The sequence below is a fragment of the Rattus norvegicus genome, chromosome 10 (assembly GCF_036323735.1).
Source record: "Rattus norvegicus strain BN/NHsdMcwi chromosome 10, GRCr8, whole genome shotgun sequence".
NCBI lineage: Eukaryota > Metazoa > Chordata > Mammalia > Rodentia > Muridae > Rattus > Rattus norvegicus.
The window spans coordinates 75,301,952-75,319,556 of NC_086028.1; the positions used below are offsets into that span (position 1 = coordinate 75,301,952).

General features: G+C 46.1%; 1 protein-coding gene across 5 annotated transcripts in view; it reads right to left on the minus strand.

Moving 5' to 3' along the window:
- Window positions 1–4,047: 4,047 nt before the first annotated feature.
- Pctp (phosphatidylcholine transfer protein) overlaps window positions 4,048–17,605 on the minus strand; it is a 45,921-nt gene continuing 32,363 nt past the window's right edge. For 2 of the 5 annotated variants that reach the window (XM_039085770.2, XM_008767983.3), the window contains 5 exons: window positions 11,486–11,603; window positions 9,146–9,225; window positions 7,622–7,793; window positions 6,511–6,578; window positions 4,049–5,205 (listed from right to left, as the gene is read on the minus strand). In XM_039085770.2, coding sequence (XP_038941698.1) covers window positions 5,140–5,205; window positions 6,511–6,578; window positions 7,622–7,793; window positions 9,146–9,225; window positions 11,486–11,528 — 429 coding nt within the window. In that variant the 5' untranslated portion in view covers window positions 11,529–11,603 and the 3' untranslated portion in view covers window positions 4,049–5,139. Of the gene's footprint in view, window positions 5,206–6,510; window positions 6,579–7,621; window positions 7,794–9,145; window positions 9,226–11,485; window positions 11,604–17,605 lie in introns of all 5 variants that reach the window. The other 3 variants (NM_017225.3, NM_001322798.1, XM_006247125.4) reach the window with 3 other exon arrangements.

The window sequence follows — 17,605 nt, forward strand, 5'->3', positions numbered from 1 at the left end:
TCTTTCATCCCTGTTTGCTTACCATCCCTTGGGTCAATTAGTAAAGCCATTCTGGCGGGTGTATTCTTCTAAAGGTGTTGAATCAGAATGGAAAGGCAAATACTGTTGAGGGAACGGAGAGGAGAGAAAGCCTTGAAGCACTAAATGACTCAGATGGAAAGTTTTAAAACCCTCAAAACCATGCCTGACCTAGTGGCACCAGGCTTTGAACCCTAACTATTTGGAGTCAAAGTGGACAGGAGGAGAAGCGGGGATCACAGCGAAACTTTGCCATAATCCATCTTCTGCTTTCATCGTGGACTCAACATCTTTCAGTTATGGTGAAGAGGGAGAGGGGACAAACGAGGTCTCACCGTTGAAGACCCTGAGCTGGGAGAGGCACGGATTGCACTCTTGACACGGGCCAGCACTTGGTTCCCTGTCCACGCCTTCACTGTCATTTGCTAAAACTCATTCCTTTGGGATCTCGTGGGATAATCAGCAGTTTGGGACCTCGTGGGATAATCAGCAGTTTGGGACAAGCTTGTTTTACACTTTCTTTCCTTCCATGGCTTGGTGAGCCTGTGCCTTCCCATCATTGTACACGTGTTCTGTGTCTCTGTAGACAATGGACGTCCTATTGGAAGAAGCCATTCCACCTTCACTTCACGGATGTTACCTAGCATAGCAGGGAGGACAGGAAACCTTGCCATGCTCTGTCACTGTGGTTGTAAGGTCACCATTGCTCACCTTAAGAAGTGAGGACCAGTCACGTGCACCAGAATAGGTGCAAATGCATGTAATCATACAAAGATGTTATAGGTAACACCCATGGGGATGTCCCTGTATTTGAACATTTAGTTCCCGGCTGGTGGTGCCGTTTGGGAAGGCTGTGACGCTTTTAGGAGGTGGAGCCTTGCTGGAGGAAGTATTGTTACTCAAGGTGGCCTTTGATGTCTTATGGGCTGCCTTCCCCCCGCCCCCCGCTCCCTCTGCTTCCTGTGTGCAGACGAAATGTGACCACTCCACTTGCTGACTGTCGTGCCCTCCTTGCCATGATGGGCTGTACCCCATCAGAAACTGCAAGCTAAAATAACCTCCTTCCCCATCTTAGTTCTTTTTTTATTGGGGTATCTCACTACCGAAAAGTAACTGATAAGCAAGTTAACCAAATTAATAATTTATCTATGCCCTCCATATGTGATCTGATCAAGCAGCAAATTTCTATTTTATCAAGGAACAAAAAAAATATTTTAAAGACCTTTTCTTACAGTGAAAGAGTGTTTTAGGGAAAGAACTGCTTATTTTTTGAGTACCTCATACTTTCTCATTCCTACTTCTTCAGAGACTGCTGTTCTCTGACTGGCTGCATGGTATGGCATGACACACAACATGAGAAAAGGCGAGACATACACAGATGCCCGCCCTTGGCCTTCTTTTATCTATTTTTTTTCAGCGAAACACCAGAGCTATGCTCTGCGTTAGAAACATTATCAGAGCATGGGCAACTCTTTGCCATTCAGAACAGAGTAAGAAGGCTCGGAGAACCCAGGGTCACACAAAAGGAATCCTATGATTATAGACGTCAAGGGACCATAAAGATGTCAAAGGGTCATAGGAGAAAAATGGAAGGAATTAGGGATAAATAAATCTTATCAGGTCATTCCTCCGGCTACTGTCCTTCAGAGCTCACTAGTGGCTTTGTCACATCCCGAGTCCTGGAGCAGCTCTCGGGATCTCTTCCGGCCTGCAGAGTACCAGGCCATTGCCCCAGCCTTACCAGCCCCGTGAAACTGCTTTTCATCTATAATGCTTTTCTTTCTCTACCTACTCTCAGTCAACTCCAACAGTTCTCCTTGGTCTCTCAGCCTTGCGTAGGGTCCTGTGTGAGGGCAGATGCCATGTGCCGCTTCTGAGCGTGCCCAGCTCTTCAGTAGCTTGTTCACTGTGCCTTCCCCAGCATACCACAGGCTCCTTGAGGGCAGAGGGCAGGTCCTCAGCCTGGCTCATTCATTCCAAGGACCATCCTTCCTGCTTTCAGTCCTGATGACACCAGCGTTTGGAGAAGGACCTACAACTCGACTTAATGTCTCCATGTTTGAACAGATAGCTCTCTGAACTGACTGGGTGGTGTTTTCCCAATTTGTCTCTTCCAAATCCTACTGGGAACCAAGAGGTGAAAGGGCAAACATTGGGGAGTGGGTCCTGAGGGAGAATCCTGGGCCAGGGCTCTCACTGTGAAACATTTGTGAGGGAAACGACCCTTTCTGGGAACACCAGTTCCAAAATGATCTTTAACAGTGAGGATGATTTGTGTGTGGAAAGAATTTTGCACCACAGTAGCACTGCTTCTTTTACCTGAAATTGTGGGTAAGCTGGGGTACACTGCATCTGGACTGAACCGTTTCCAAACGTCACAGAAAATTTGCATATGGCCACTCAGCAAAACCACTCCTCCCTAGGGCAGGACTAAGGTATTTACAGGGAAGGACCAGTGGGAATGTAAGGAATCTAGAATTCCCTCAAACACTGATTTGAGAAAGTCAATTAGACTGAACCAGTGGAGATGAACCTTTCTATCAGGAAGGTCTGGGTCCTCTGATCTTGCATCATGTCTTCAACCTTCTCTAAATCATTAATTCACATGTTATCACATGAATGCCTCTGACATACTTCCTCGAGGCCATTGACCAGTGAGCAACAACTGCCTCTATCCAAACATCTCGCTATCTGGGGGTCTATCTGATGTGTGGTTTGTACAGAGACTCTGTCTCAAAATATCAAGATGAGCCAACAATAAAACCATTTGATGTTCTTAACATCCACCATCCACCAAGTCCTTAGCTGTTTTAATGAAATGGTTTCCTGGGGTTGGAGGGATGATGCAGCGGTTAAGAGCACTGGCTCCTCTTTCGGGAGGATCTACATTTGATTCCCGACACCCACATGGCAACTCATAACCATCTGGTCCCAGGCATCCTGTGCCCTCTTCTGGCTTCCATGGACACCAGACACACAATGATGTACAGACACGCATGTAAGCAGAACAGTAATACACATGGGAAAATACTCTTTAAAAAAAAAAAAAAGAAATGGCTGGCTGGAGAGATGGTTTAGCTGTTAACGGCTAGGTTCACAACCAAGAATAGAAAAAGAAATGGCTTAAGTGACACCATTTTATGTCAATCCTGTTCAAAAGCTGTGATCTTCATTTAAAGGGTCTGTGTCAGGGATCAACTTACGCTCACAATACAAGACAATTAGTTGCCATGTTTCTAAAATCAAATACCAGCCACTTATTGATACTGGCATTTTAATGACAATTTTACAAATCGTTCACTTACTTGTATAATCTTATTCCCAGGATCAATAGGTGTATGTCATAGGGAAAGTTTAAATTAGAGAGAAGCTGTGTTGTTGACAAGAAATCTTCCTTCTCCCCTCCCTCCCTCCTTTTTTCCCTCCCTCCCTCCCTCTCCCTTCTTTCCTTCCTTTCTTCTCTGGTTGGCATTGCTATTAGTAGCAATCTTATCAAATTTCGATAGACTGAAGAACAGAGCTGGATTTTAAACTCAACTTAAGCACTTTACTGGTTCTTCCTACAAGTCAAATACATGTGAGCTTGAATGTAATTAAGCCGAAAATTGTTCTTTAAGAAGATTTATTTAAATTTAGTGGGTGTTTTGCCTGCATGTCCTTAAGGGTATGATTTGCATGCGGTATCTGTGGAAGCCAGAAGAGGGTGTCAAATGCCCTGGAACTGAAGTTACATAGAAGGTGGTGAGTTGCCATTGATGTGTTGGTAACCTAAACCTGAACCAGAGTCCCCTGAGAGAGCAGCCAGCATTGTAAACAGCTGAGCCATCTCTCTAGCCAATTTTCTGTCTGTCTGTCTGTCTGTCTGTCTGTCTGTCTCTCCTCCCTCCCCCTTTCTTTGTATGTTTCTTTCTTTTTCTTCCTTTCTTCCTTTCTTCCTAGTCTTGAGCTAGGCCAGGTGTCAGTGCAAACAGAAGAGACCCAATTCCTTCTTCCACAAAGCAAGAAGTAAGAGGGAGACAGCACACAGAGAAACATAAGTCACTGTGTTTATTCATGGAACACAACTTTCTTCCCAGAAAGAACACACACTCTAAGAAATCCCACTCAAACAGATCCTTTCCTCTGTCTTTGCATCTTGAGTTTCCATATCCTTTAGTCAAGGTTTGCACAGAGTGATTGACTACAACTTTTCCCTGAGATCATTAAGGCTGTGTCTTGGCCACTGAATCTATTTTCCTACAAAAATTGAGGATCAGACGCAGGGTTCTGAGAGTCCCTGTTCTGAAGAGGTAGAATTCCTGAGAAAAAGGTGAAGAGCACACCAAATCACTACGTCAATTTCACTCCGTTGTAAACCATTATTGTCCCTTCAACATCTCCAAACGCTCTAGAAGGGGAAGTCACTTTAGTAAGATACAGTCAGCGTACTACACACACGCTGTCTCGGAAACCTGGGGCTTGCAGTGAAATGCACTGCTCAAGAGGTATAGACAGCGTTTTCTCAGTGGATTATGGGAAAGGAAAAAGATCCAGATGTTGACAATTAGGAAACCTTGCTCATCTCAGCATGTGCTCAGTCAGGCCTGGGACACTCCTCAGTGTGGTCTGATACCACAGCAACTACTGATCATGCCCAAGTAGAAACACAGCCACACTTGCTTGTCACCTCAAATCCCAGCCTGAGTCAGCGAGGCATCAAGAGAACAGGCATCACTGTGGGATTCGAACCTAGAAGGTCAACTGTGGACCAAAAGCCACTTCTAGTTGCAAGAGAGAATGCTGAAGTGAGCCTGCTTTCCAGGAAGGGCCACTCTTATATCTTGCCACCCTTCCTCTTCTCACTCATCCCCCCAAAAATGGCACAACAGAATAGCTCTTTTTCCCCACTAAGGATTTTCCTAATGAAACATACACAAGTATGGGACCCCCCATTCGACAGTGGAAGAAGGTAGTAGGCTCTGACTATGACCAGTGGGAAAGAAGTCAGTGATGGAGCCGGACAGAGGCAAGCATGCCTTGGGGGTGTGTAGCGCTTTGAAGGTGGGAACAGAAGGGCGAGCTTCAGTTGGTGTAGCACATCCAGAGGTGTCTTTCATGGATGCCGGGGTCCCGGTCTCCTCCTTAGGTTTTCTTGTGGTAGTTCTGACACGCTTTCACCATGTCTTTCAAAAAGCTTGGAACTCCATTCTGCAAAAGAAAAGAATATGTTTCTATGTGTTCCTCATTCCCTGGAGTGTGGCAGAGAAAAACAACAATGGAGTTAGAGGCAATCAAGGGCAATGGGGCTCCTGATCTAATTTCAACATGACGCTGTCACAGAAAATAGCAGAAGGCAAGACCCAGAGCAGACGGACCACTGCTTCAAAGACAGGGTTTGACTTCTGCTAATAAAAACTACAGAGTTCTTTTTAAAATAATTATTCATTAAAATGGAAGGAAGAGAGGTTAGGGATGTGGCTTAGCACCCAAAAGCACATGCGATGAATCTGAGTTCAGTCCCCAGCACCCATGTCAGGCAGTTCACGGCCACCTGTCACTCCAGCTCCAGAGGCTCCAATACCTCTTGTGGACCCTGCAGGCACGTATGCACACACTCCTTATAAACATATGCATGTAATTTCTTTGCAATAAAAAAAGGAAAGAAAAATTAAAATGAAACAAAAAACTGAGATTACAAAGCAAATCAATAGTTGGAAATTAGATTGCTGATACTTCCTTATAAGTGGAAGGGCTTGCTTTACTGTACTAAAAACAGTGTTTGTAGTTAGGGGATGGGATATGCTGTTCAGTGGTAAGCCTGTGCAAGACTTTTTGAAAACACTGTCTCACTGACTTCAACTCCATGCAGGGGACAATATTCATCTTCCGTTTTTGAAAAAGGAAGGAAGTCAGGGCTTCCCTAACTAACAGAAGACATGAAGTAACAGCCCAGATTCAGAATTGCACCTGTTTGCCTTTGACACCTATAGGCATTCGTACTTTCCCATGAGCCACTGGAGTTCACCACGGGACCTGTACAAAGCCTGCTGAATTGTCACAGTGATACAGGATCCTAGGAGTGGCACACTATAGTGACCTGGGCCACTACCACTGTTCCCTGGCCTTAGAGAATGAAAAAAAGGCAAGGACAACCAAACTAGAGACTTCCTTCAGGCCAGGAAGGGTCTGACTGTCTCATAAGCAGATACTGAAAACACTGTTGTTCCTACAAGGGGCAGTCTTATGTCTAGAAGTTCCAGAGCGTGCTCTCGGAGGGCTTGTAGCCACCAGCAGGGAAGGGCTGGCATTCCTGGCTAACAGACTCTTTGTCCTATGTCTCAGCCTCCATCCTGGGTGTTGGCCATTCCAATTCTCCCCAAGTCACTCAACCAAGCTCTTCATAAAAGAGTCTCATTACCCTGGGACAATATGTCTCTTCAACATGACAACCCACAGGCTAAGTCAACATTTGTCAAATGCACGCTTCCCACTGCCTGACTCCTGGGACCTCACCTTGGCTGCCCAGTTAATGAGCCAGGACGGAATTTGGCCACCCGGGTTATCAAAGTAGTACATGAAAACTAAAAGAGAAGAAAAGACAATTCAGAAGGGGGCAGTGGGAGTGGGGCAGTGGGGGTGGGGGCTGGAAAAATACAATAACAAAACCATGCAAACCTGTCTTCCCACTGGGGCCCAGACAGCACAGAGGAAGGAGCAAGTGAACTGCCCTGACCCCCCTGTGGCTACTGACACGGGAGCATTGTTGAAAATGCAGCCAGGGGAACGCTTGGCTGTGCTTTCTTAGATACCTGATGAATGCTAGACATTTGCAGATCATCTCTCGTTTCAGTATCCAAACAGCCCCGAGGCACTGACAGCATACTCGAGGAAATAAAGACTCAGGAGTGTGAGAAGACAGACCTAGCAAGCATCAGGCTTAGGGTTCAGATTTTTGCCTGGCTCAGGCCACACTCATGCCAGAATGGCAGACACGGATACCCGTGCTTTCCTTCTGGGGGACTGGGAACTCAATGTTCTTGCATTGGCCTTGTGTTTGTCCGAGCTGGGTCCTCGATCCACACCTGCAATCCACTGGTCCTGTCCAGGCTCAGCCCCGATAGCTACAGGTTAAGCCTGAAGCAACTCTTCCCAAACTTGAATGTTCTGATTTCATCGGGTCAATAAAGGATGAAGGGGTGGTGGGTGGGGCTGGACAAACGCCTCAGCTTTTAAGAGCACTTCTTGCTCATAAGGAGGATCCTGGTTCAATCCCCAGCACCCACGTGGTGGCTCACAACCACCCGGAACTCTAGTCCCGGCGGATATGATACCTTCTTCTGACCTCCACAGACATCAGGGCAAGAGACATAGGCAGGCAAAACTGGTGCACATGAAAGAATAAAATAAGTAAATGTAAACAAACAAAAAGAATGCACCGGGTCAGATGAAACATCTACCATCGAGCCCTAGCCTGGGATGTGGACTAACCTGCTGCTGACGTTCCCACCTGCTGACCTCACCGCTACTTGGTTAGCCAGACCACGGGTTACATTTCCTAGATAAGCTTTTGTACCTACGCTGCCTCCACTCAAGTGGCACTGCTGAGCTGCACCCCAAGCTTTACCTCTGCTCCCCTTCTTGCCATCGCTCTCGATCGCCAGGCTCTGCTTGTACTGCTTCACTCGGATTACCCCAGACTTCTCCGGAAACTGAGGTACAGAGATATTCTGGGCCAGGACCACGTAGATCTTCCTCCCGTCCACATCCAGGTCTCGCCGCTGGCGGGTGTAGACATACTGTACAGCCAGTCAAGGCAGGATGCCAGCTCAAGGGCAGCCCACATTGGGGGCAACAGGAGGTCACTCTGCACCTTCCACTTAGCCTTGGCTCCCTTCTGTGTACTGCCCGCTTTCCCTGCAGAGCTGAACCTCACAACCAATGGGAATTCTCACCGGAGAGCGCATGTCACCTAGCTGTGACCCCCCCAAGCTTTTGGTCATCAGGGATCACATTCCCCCTTTCTCCGAGAAGACGCACCAAGAACACTGTCCACTTAGCTGTAATCCTGGGGAAGCTAATCAAGCACATTCAGGTCACAGGCCACAATGTTCAGGGCATTAGAGAAATCCAAGGGCAGAAGAAACACTGGATAGAAATGGTATCGACCCGTAGATATTGTCTCAGCTGCAGCGGTAACCGCAGACCTCTACCCATGGAAGGCATCTATGTCACAGCTCAACTGTAGGAAATGTATGGATACCTCGAATTTTAGTAGGGAGATGTACTCTTTGAGTTAACACTGGTTTGCCAAGAACAGCAAAAACTCTTCCACCTCTGTAAGCTTGCACAAAACATTCTCAAGGTCCACAGCACTAATTCTACCAATGATAACGACATCTTTAAAAACTTCAATTTTTACTTTCTCTTAATTTTAAAGTCAACGTACGAAGTGACATCTTCTTCCGTGCAAATCACTATGGCTTCCCATCTCTGCTGCCCTTAGAGGGACTATTGTCCGGCAGCCATTTGCTCACAGCAACAATAGTTAATACGCTCAGATGGGAGGGAAAACTCCCTACACTTCAGTCAACTGCTGTACTTTACAAACAAAGAAATGGAGAGCAAAACCCTGCGCCTGGTGTCAAGAGCAGTCCAGAGGGCCATGCTGAGGGGGGGCCAGAAGCAAAGCTGGCGAGGCCCGGTTCCTCTGTCATGTCAGTCCGTCTGTCTGTTAGCTCACTTCCATGGGCCCCGCCTACTCCTCTGTGAGATTAAAAGTCTGGACTAACACTCCTCATAAACAGCTCCCCCCGGACCCCTGAAAGTCACCTTCCAGTGACCCTGGGTGTGGGTCCTGTCTTAAGCGTCACACCCAGAAATAATACTCTGAAGTCCCGGAAAGTCTCACAAGAGGCTCCAGGATTAGCATACGGTTCCTCAGAATCCAAGACCCACAACTCCTGTGACTGTGACGTTAGTGGATCCCAGTGCAAGGGCGGCGGCTGAGGAACACAGCACACACACACACACACACACACACACACACACACACACACACACACACACACACAGAGAGAGAGAGAGAGAGAGAGAGAGAGAGAGAGAGAGAAGCTCGGGGAATAGAGTGCTAGGCGTGCAGAAAGGATACATCTCTGTTGGACAGAGGGAAAGGGTACTTCACTTCCCAGTACGCCACCATCTGTCCGTCAAACGACTTCTCATAGAGTTCTGAAGGAGAACACAAGAGGTTAGCACACCTGCAAAGTCAATGGCTTCAAGAAGTCTATTCAGCCTCAGTGCGTGACAAACCCCTAACTCACCAGACATAGAAATATTTTTTTGAAACAAAAGCATATTTAATATACTGAAAGCTTGCTGTCTAGGGATGGCCTAGAGGACATGGAAACACAGAAACCCTAAATAAGCCTCCAGCACTTGTCCATTTCCAACAGCATGCTGGGATAGAATGTAAGGAATGGTATCGAGAAACAGCCAGTAGCTTTAAAGCAGGTAAACCACCAGATGTCACTAGAGTACCAGGAGTACCATCAATGTTTGCCTCCCTACTCTTAGCCAAACACTGAGGGAGTCTAGCATGTATCTGTGAAACAAAAGGCCCACAGAGAGCTGTGTTCTCAAATGGCTGCAACATGGCTGAACTATGGCTAACCCTGTGTTCCTTGCTTCTTGCCTCTAAGCACCTGCCACAGCTTCAGTAACCAAATTCCCTCGATGTCCGTGCTCTTGTGCCAGGACATGCAAACTACAGCTCTCAGAGGAGATGGCCAACGAGCAGGCAAGCGCTTTGCCTGTGTGGGGGTGGGGGCTCCCATCTGACCACCCAGCGAGGATGAAGTCATCCGTGAGTGAGATGCGAAGGGTACATGAAGAATTCTATCAGAAACAGACCATTGATTAGGGAGCTTTGTGCCCCATTCCGTGCCATAGGACACTAAAGACAGTCATGAAGGGAAGGGATGAGGGGGCCTCTGCCTGTTCAATATTCATGCCGATCCACACACACACACACACACACACACACACACACACACACACACACACAGCCTTACCCTTCTCTACTATGAGGTTTAAGTAGGTAAAGTAGTGATCTCAGGGCTTGGAAAAGGAACAAGAAATGACTATGATGTTTGAATGACCAGGGCCTTGGTGTGTTCTTTTAGACCCAATGGGTCACAAGGCTCTTGAGTACTCTTAAATCCCAGATGCAGTACAGTAAGGACTTCCAGATTGTCCTAGCAAATCTAACAACAGCTTCCACTGTACCAGAAACCACAGGGTTAACTGCTGACGGTAGGTTCCGCAGTTACTTTTCCTTTTGTTCCTCAATCAATTTATTTATTCATTTCAGTTTTCTTTTTTTAAAAACAGGTGCCTTAGCTGACTTGAACAAAAGGGGTTTTATAGGCTGTCTGCTTCCTCCCATGGCTCTTTTCCAAGCAGGACTCACACGGGCACCTATTGACAAGGTGTGTGTCACATGATGGCCATACAGCTGCTGTGGAAACTGGGGCAGTGTCAGCCTGCTCCCTTGGATAGGCACAGGTGCTGCCGTTCCCTAATGAGGATGAGTATGTGAAAGCATGAGGCCGCCTGGGACCATGTCCAGGACTCACACGATAAGCAGTCGCTTTGACATGAGCTGTACAGAGTGAGTCCCGGCACTCTGACTGACTTCACTGGGAAAGTGTGGCTCTCTTTCCTGGAGGTATGGGCATGGTTAGAGTAGGAGCCTGTATCTTCTGGAGGACGTGTTCACAAGGAACAGGAGAGTTCTGCCAGAGAGCTAGGTCAATACAGAGGAGCACAGGCTAGAGATGACAAAGCGTCCTGATAGGGTGCCTCTTGGATACTCGCAGGTGTCTTCACTAAAGATTCCATTTGCCCTTGGTTGGCTGTGCAGGTCTCTTTGACAGTGGCTGAGATAACAGGTGACATTTGCCCCCTACCTGTTTAATGCTTTCCAACTCAGTGTTTCTCTCCACTACATAGACCATGTAGGCAGTGGATCCTGTCCCTGCCGTGGATCATGAAATGTTCTCAGAGAGGTGGGTCAGGGAACATCACCACCCAGCAACACCAACTGCCAGCGGCTTCTGAACAGGCTGCTTTGCAACTCCCATCTCGTGGTTCCCTGGACCTCCAGTGCCCTCCAACCACTCCTACCCTCTCACTTCCTCCCATGTATGTGCTCTAGCTTGTTTGAAGATCTTTGATTCAGTTTCCAAAAGGAAGTTATATGCCCATCTTCCGAGAAGGTTTCCATGACAATCAAGCTACACTTGTGAGCACAGCTCAGGAAGCAGGGCAAAGCAATCAGAAGGACAAACGGAAGAGTGACTGAGACATAGTCAGGGTGAGTACTGGAAATGGCAAAGAGCATGCTTCAGCCTCCAGTACAGCAAGACTAAATTAGTCAAAAGCAGATTAACTCTCTAAGGATGTTTAATTTAAGCAAGCCATTACTCACCTTTCACGTACTGGTCCCATTTTTTCCTGTAGTCTAAGTCCATGTAAACGTCTGCGAGTAGAGATGGTATGCAACTTTCCAGGACTCCAAACACTTTATACTCGTAAAGTCCAGTTGACTATGGAAACACAGAGGGGGAAACAATCTGGTGAGACCAGAGTGGAGATTCCACATCACATGCAAAACAGCTGGAGCTGAGGTTCAATCACACCAAACACTGATCTCTTCTGGGGTCTTGGTGACCACAGCACAGAAGCAGGTAGGACTCCTGGTCTCATGTGTCTTATACACAGAGGTAGGTACTGGTGGAGGGACTCGTCATAAGTATTAGCTAGATGATTTCAGCAGGAAATAAGAAGAGTTACACAGTAAACAGTGTTTTGTGGAGGGCTTATGTCAACATGTAGGTAGAAAGAGCCTCTATAGGGACCATCTCCCAAGATTTATCAGGATATTGTGTTCTATAAGTCAGAAGCACTGGCCATTGGGAAATGAAGAAAACCACTTGTGGTAAGAGGAACTGATAGACTGGCGTGATTAAAGAGAGATGTCTAGAACACAGAGTGGGAGGAGCTGATGTTAGAGACGTTGAAGTAGCATGACACCAAAGGCCTTGGGAACCATGGTGAGATTAAACTTTGATTCTCATTTCTCTGGAAAACCAGAAAGAAGACTGTAGCCAGAGATATGGCCAGATATGACCAGGGATAGTTTTGACCAGATCTAATAAGATAGTGAAAGCTCAAAAGTTTTTTAAGTTGGTAAAGAACACTACGGGGAAGAGAAATGATCTTAAAACTCAGCGCATGCTTGCATAGTTGCTATCCATGGGAGGTCTGCCCTTTTCTGAAGAGAAACAGAGAAGTGGTGGGGGCGGGTAGCAGGAACAACTAGAAAAGCAGGGAAGGGAAATTTCCATCAGGATGGGTGGATGAATAGACGGGAAGGAAGGAAGGAAGGAAAGAAGGAAGGAAGGAGGGAGGGAGGGAGGGAGGGAGGGAAAAGAAAATACAAGACAAGACCCAGTGCACTAGACAATAGACAGCAACAGAAACAGAGAGCTAACATCAATTGTGGGAATACGAGGAAGGTAAATCCAATAGGAATTAGTGCTGGAAGAATGAGAGGAGGGAAATAGATCACCAAAGAGAACTCCACCAACCACTGCTGGACATGGTAGATGAGGGAGTGACTCTACTAACACAGAAGAAAATGGAAAGGGGGATCTGTGAGCTTCTGGTGTGAGCAAAAGTTCTGGTTTGGTCTGGTTGAATTCTAGGTACCAGGTATACACCCATGTTCCACAGGCAGCAGAGTTCTGAGGAAAGGGTATATTCCACATAGCCGGAGCACAATGAAACCAGTGCATCTTGTGAAGTCTTTTACAAGACAGAGCTTTCCAACTGTTTTTATTTGGGTGTGGGGAGTTATTTGTTTTTGTTTTTATTAAAATATTAAATGTTTTTATTTTATGAGACTTAAAAGGGAACAGCTGTCTGTTTCAAACCATGTTGAAACAGGTGGCCCTGTTGTTTAGAAAAAGACAATTTCTAGATTACAAGTACAAGTGAGTTCCTTCCTTCTCCCGCCAAGCCATATCCTTGTCTGTGAGGGCTCTAGGCTCCAGGTGGCCCCACCACACATTTTGTTGGGTCCAGTGGTGACTCAGAATTCTCTGAGCCAGGCCTGGCTTAGCGGCCCTAGTGGGAAGAGGAAGATCTAAGGGACAAAAGCAATGACCCAACAACGAAAGCCATGAAGCAGAGCAAGTGATAAACACAGCCCTTGGAAGGTGCTTGGGTTCCACTAACTACTCACTAAAGAAGCACCTTAAAGCCCACCCTGAGGACCCAAGGGAAGTCTAAGAAAGGCTTGAGAGATCCTTCTAAAGAGTGGCTTCCAACTGGGATGGCATTAACATAACAAACTATATCCCAGTTTAGGACTCTCAGAGGGTTGCGAAGGACCCCCCACTCCCTCCCCAAAGGTGAAATTAGAAGTGAATCTATAGTAACCTGCCAGCTACACAAGCGTATGGCTCGACACGGGGTCTCCCACAAGCCAATGGTGTTTGGCTGAGTTTGAAGACCTATATATTTCAGTATGGATTGACGCCCTGAGGTTCTGATGTGAGGCCTCAGGAGAAAGTGCTTCAGCCTGTCCCCACTGCACTGACAGAAAGGAGGACAGTGAGGGCTTCCCTATACACACATATCAGACCAGTACAGTGCACAGTGCATTTGAGTGTGTGTGTGTGTGTGTGTGTGTGTGTGTGTGTGTGTAGAGAGAGACAGAGAGACACAGAGACACAGAGAGAGGGGGAGAGAGAGACACACACACACAGAGAGAGAGAGAGAGAGAGAGAGAGAGAGAGAGAGAGAGATTATGAACGAACAGGGGAGTCATTTGAGAAAACAGAAGTTCTATTTTCTATTTTCTACATATGCTCACCAAAAACAGGATACTTACGTGTTAAGATAATGATCATGGGGTGGGGGCCTTCTATGATTTACTGTGGATATCTACAAGAATTAAGACAAACCATTTTCTTAGACTAAGTGGTCCTGTCCCTTCCTGAATGCAGTTGCAACCTTCCGTGACCCTGATTCTATCTGTTTCCACAGAAGAGGACCAGCAAATCAGAGACAAATAGAACGGCCTAAGGCCTGTGCAAACACAGAAGAATGAACTATTGTGACGACTTCCTTTAGTGCCTCCCATTGCAGCAGGACTGAGAGAAATGCCAGCACTCCAGAGGAACAAGACCCTCGCTGCCTGCCCCCTTCCTGGTTTCTCATTCCCATTTTTGCTGAGCTCCACAGCCTGGTCCAAATTCCCGGATCAAAGCTCGTCACCACTCATGATCTCTAAATGCACCCAGCACACATATTCATTTACATTTCCTCCTTCAAAAGATAAAGTGATTTTTAATCATTGTAAAAACAATCCATATTCACTGTTTGAATTCTGAAGACATTATGAAGAACTATGTAACCTCATAGTTCATGTGTATCTATTAATAATAGCTTATAGTATCTCTTTAAAGGGAGCAGATGTTTGTCTTCCTGAATGAATGGATATGATGTGGTATCGACAGCTGGAATTACTCTTACCTCAAATTTAATAGTATATTGGGAGTACGGAAAGCCCGTGTCAGAATATTTTATAGAAATAAGTAGTTTCAAAATGACCATAAGACTCTCAGTTCACGGTCCTAGTTCATTTTATCAATATGGGAGTTTTCCCAGAGATGAGCGTTAGGGAACATTAACATTCATTCAGGGGCAGTTTGCCCTCTTTTCAAATATTTAGAAAATGAGTACACCAGGCTGTTTTCTCAGAAACGAGAAGTGGCTCCCTGGGACTGAGTACCACTGTTTTAGAGTTTGACAGAGAAAAACCTAATGCTTAGTTCTATTTGAGTGGAGTTTATTTTAACAATGTATCGGGCCTTCTGAAAATTAGATTTACAAATAATTGGTAAATTTTGTTTTGGATATTTTTCCAAGCTTCCCGACACTGTAATAAATAACTCCAAATATGTTTATGCGAGAGATGCTTGGATTTTCCTGAAGTCTCCCACAGTGACCTCTAGAAATGTCTCACATCCCCCATTTACAGCAAACCGTACTGGGTGTCTAATGATCCATTTCTAAGACCGCTTCCTACACTTCAAATACTGAAAGGTTATGTGGATGGCAGTGACTTAACCAGTATCATGCATGGAAGACAACTGCCAGAAGAAACGAGGTTGGCTGATACGGTATACACCCACTTCCTCCCTTCTGGGAGAGCGCCCAGGAGCATGTGAATGGCTACTAACTTTTCTGGTCTCCTGTGTTGGAGAGCATCCAAGTGACGCCGTCTCCTGCTCTCAATGGGGACACAATATTTGGATCTGTGCCAACTCTTCTGGAACTGAAAAGCAGCAAACACACAGCACAGTAGAGAGATCCAGGGTTTCTGGCATGAGGGGCCAGTTATAGATCTCCAAGTTATTAGTTAAGCAAGACAAAAAGGTACCTTTATTTAGGGCCTCCTCAGTCTAGGCTTTTTTCTTGTCTTATTTGCTCCTAAAAGCAAGGTTAATTGATTCAAAATGGTGCTCACTGACACTGCAGTATGTTATTCAAAACTTTTGATATTAGGAAACAGTAAAAGTTTAAAGAAAAATGGCCATTCTGATGGTTTGTATATGCTTGGCCCCGGGGAGTGGCACTATTAGGTGTGGCCTTGTTGGAGTAGGTGTGTCACTGTGGGTGTGGGCTATAAGACCCTCATCCTAGCCGCCTGGAAGTCAGTTTTCTGCTAGCAGCCTTCAGATGAAGATGTAGAACGCTCAGCTCTCTTGCACCATGCCTGCCTAGATGCTGCCATGCTCCCACCTTGATAATTAATAATGGACTGAACCTCTGAACCTGTAAGCCAGCCCCAACTAAATAGTGTCCTTTCTAAGACTTGCATTGGTCATGGTGTCTGTTCACAGCAGTAAAACCCTAGGTAAGGAATCTGTGTAATCATAAGGATGTAAGTTTGGATCCCCAGAACCCTTGAAAACCCCGGATGGAAGGTGGGAGAGGTAGCTGAATAGTTAAGAGCGTTTGCTGTTCTTGCGGAAGACCTGGGTTAAGTTCCCAGCAGACACACTGGGCGGCACACAAATTCATGTAACTCCAGTTCCAGGACATCCAACATCCTCTTAAGTCTTCCATGGGCATCTGCATGCACATGTAAACTCATGTAGGCACGCACACATATAAATAAACAGGTATACATGTGGGTTGCGTGAACACATACAAGAAACACTTAAAATCCCAACTCTCCATCTTTTCTGGTGTATAAAAGCCTTACTACAAAGGAAATACAAAACAACCACAGAAAACCACTTCTCCATACGACTGGACGCACTCAAAAGAGCAGATCCTCCAAAGTCCCTTTCTTTGCTTCATAAACCATGAGCTGAGCTGCCTTTCCTCATTGATCAATCAAAAGAAAATATTTGTTAACTGAACTGAATGGACTTTTCTCCTTGCTAAAAGTCCCTGACCTGTGACTCACCCCACAGTGAGCCAGCCAGCCCTCCCTCGGGTGAACAGGCCAGCCTCAGGATAAAGGACTATCTGATCTCTTGCCCAATCATGCAATCCTTTCTCTTCATTTCCCACGCATGGCTCTCTCTAACCCTTTAGTCTACTGTTTAGAAGAGAAAACTCATTTGCCTAACTTTCACCCTGCTGAAGACCTTAGGGCCAGATAGTTGCCCCCATCGCAAGAGCCTCCTGACTCCCTGAAGGTCTCTCCTGCTAGGGCTGAATCGATTCTTCGTTTTACATCACTCTAAAACAGAATGGCAGAAGAGTGTTCAAACTTGTGGCTTCGGGAAAGAAAATATGATTATGCATTACTTCCCTAAAATACTATAGGAATACAAAGCAGTGTTATTCTCTGAGAATAATGGAGCCTCTGTGGTTCCTTGGTGAGTATCATACTTTTCTACTGCTAAGCAGAGACACCATGACCAAGGCAACTTATAGACAGGCTTGTTGGAGGTTTGCTTGCCATCTCAAGAATGACTCCACTACCATCGTTGGTTGTGAGGATAAAGCATGCAAGAGGGCAGACACAGTGCAGAGAGGTAGCTGAGAGCTTACACCCTTGTCCAAAAGTAGGGGGTGAAGTGGGATGGAAACACCCTGGGCTCTTGACTTTTGAAATGTCAAAGCCTGCCCCAGTGACACACTCATTAAAGTGACTCCTTTAGCAGTGCCACTCCTCCTAGTCCTTCCCAAACATTTCCACCAAGTGGGGACCAAGCATTCAAACCTATGAGCCTATGGGGTTAGTTTGCCTTCGAACCACCACAGTGAGCCTGACAAGTTAGGGAGCTACACTGATAATCACTATTCCAATGCGGTCCCAAACCCATGGCTTAGGCTGAAAAAGAATAAAGACATATGAACAAGGAGTCGAGCAAATATTTTAAGAAAAAGTAAAAAAGAAGTCCAGAGAGTGGGAGCACCTCAGAGGGAGGACTATTGATGTATTGCCCCACATGGTCGTCCAGCCCAGTAGCCATATATGGATCTTATGGAAGGAACTGAGTAGGGGCTGAGGTAATTT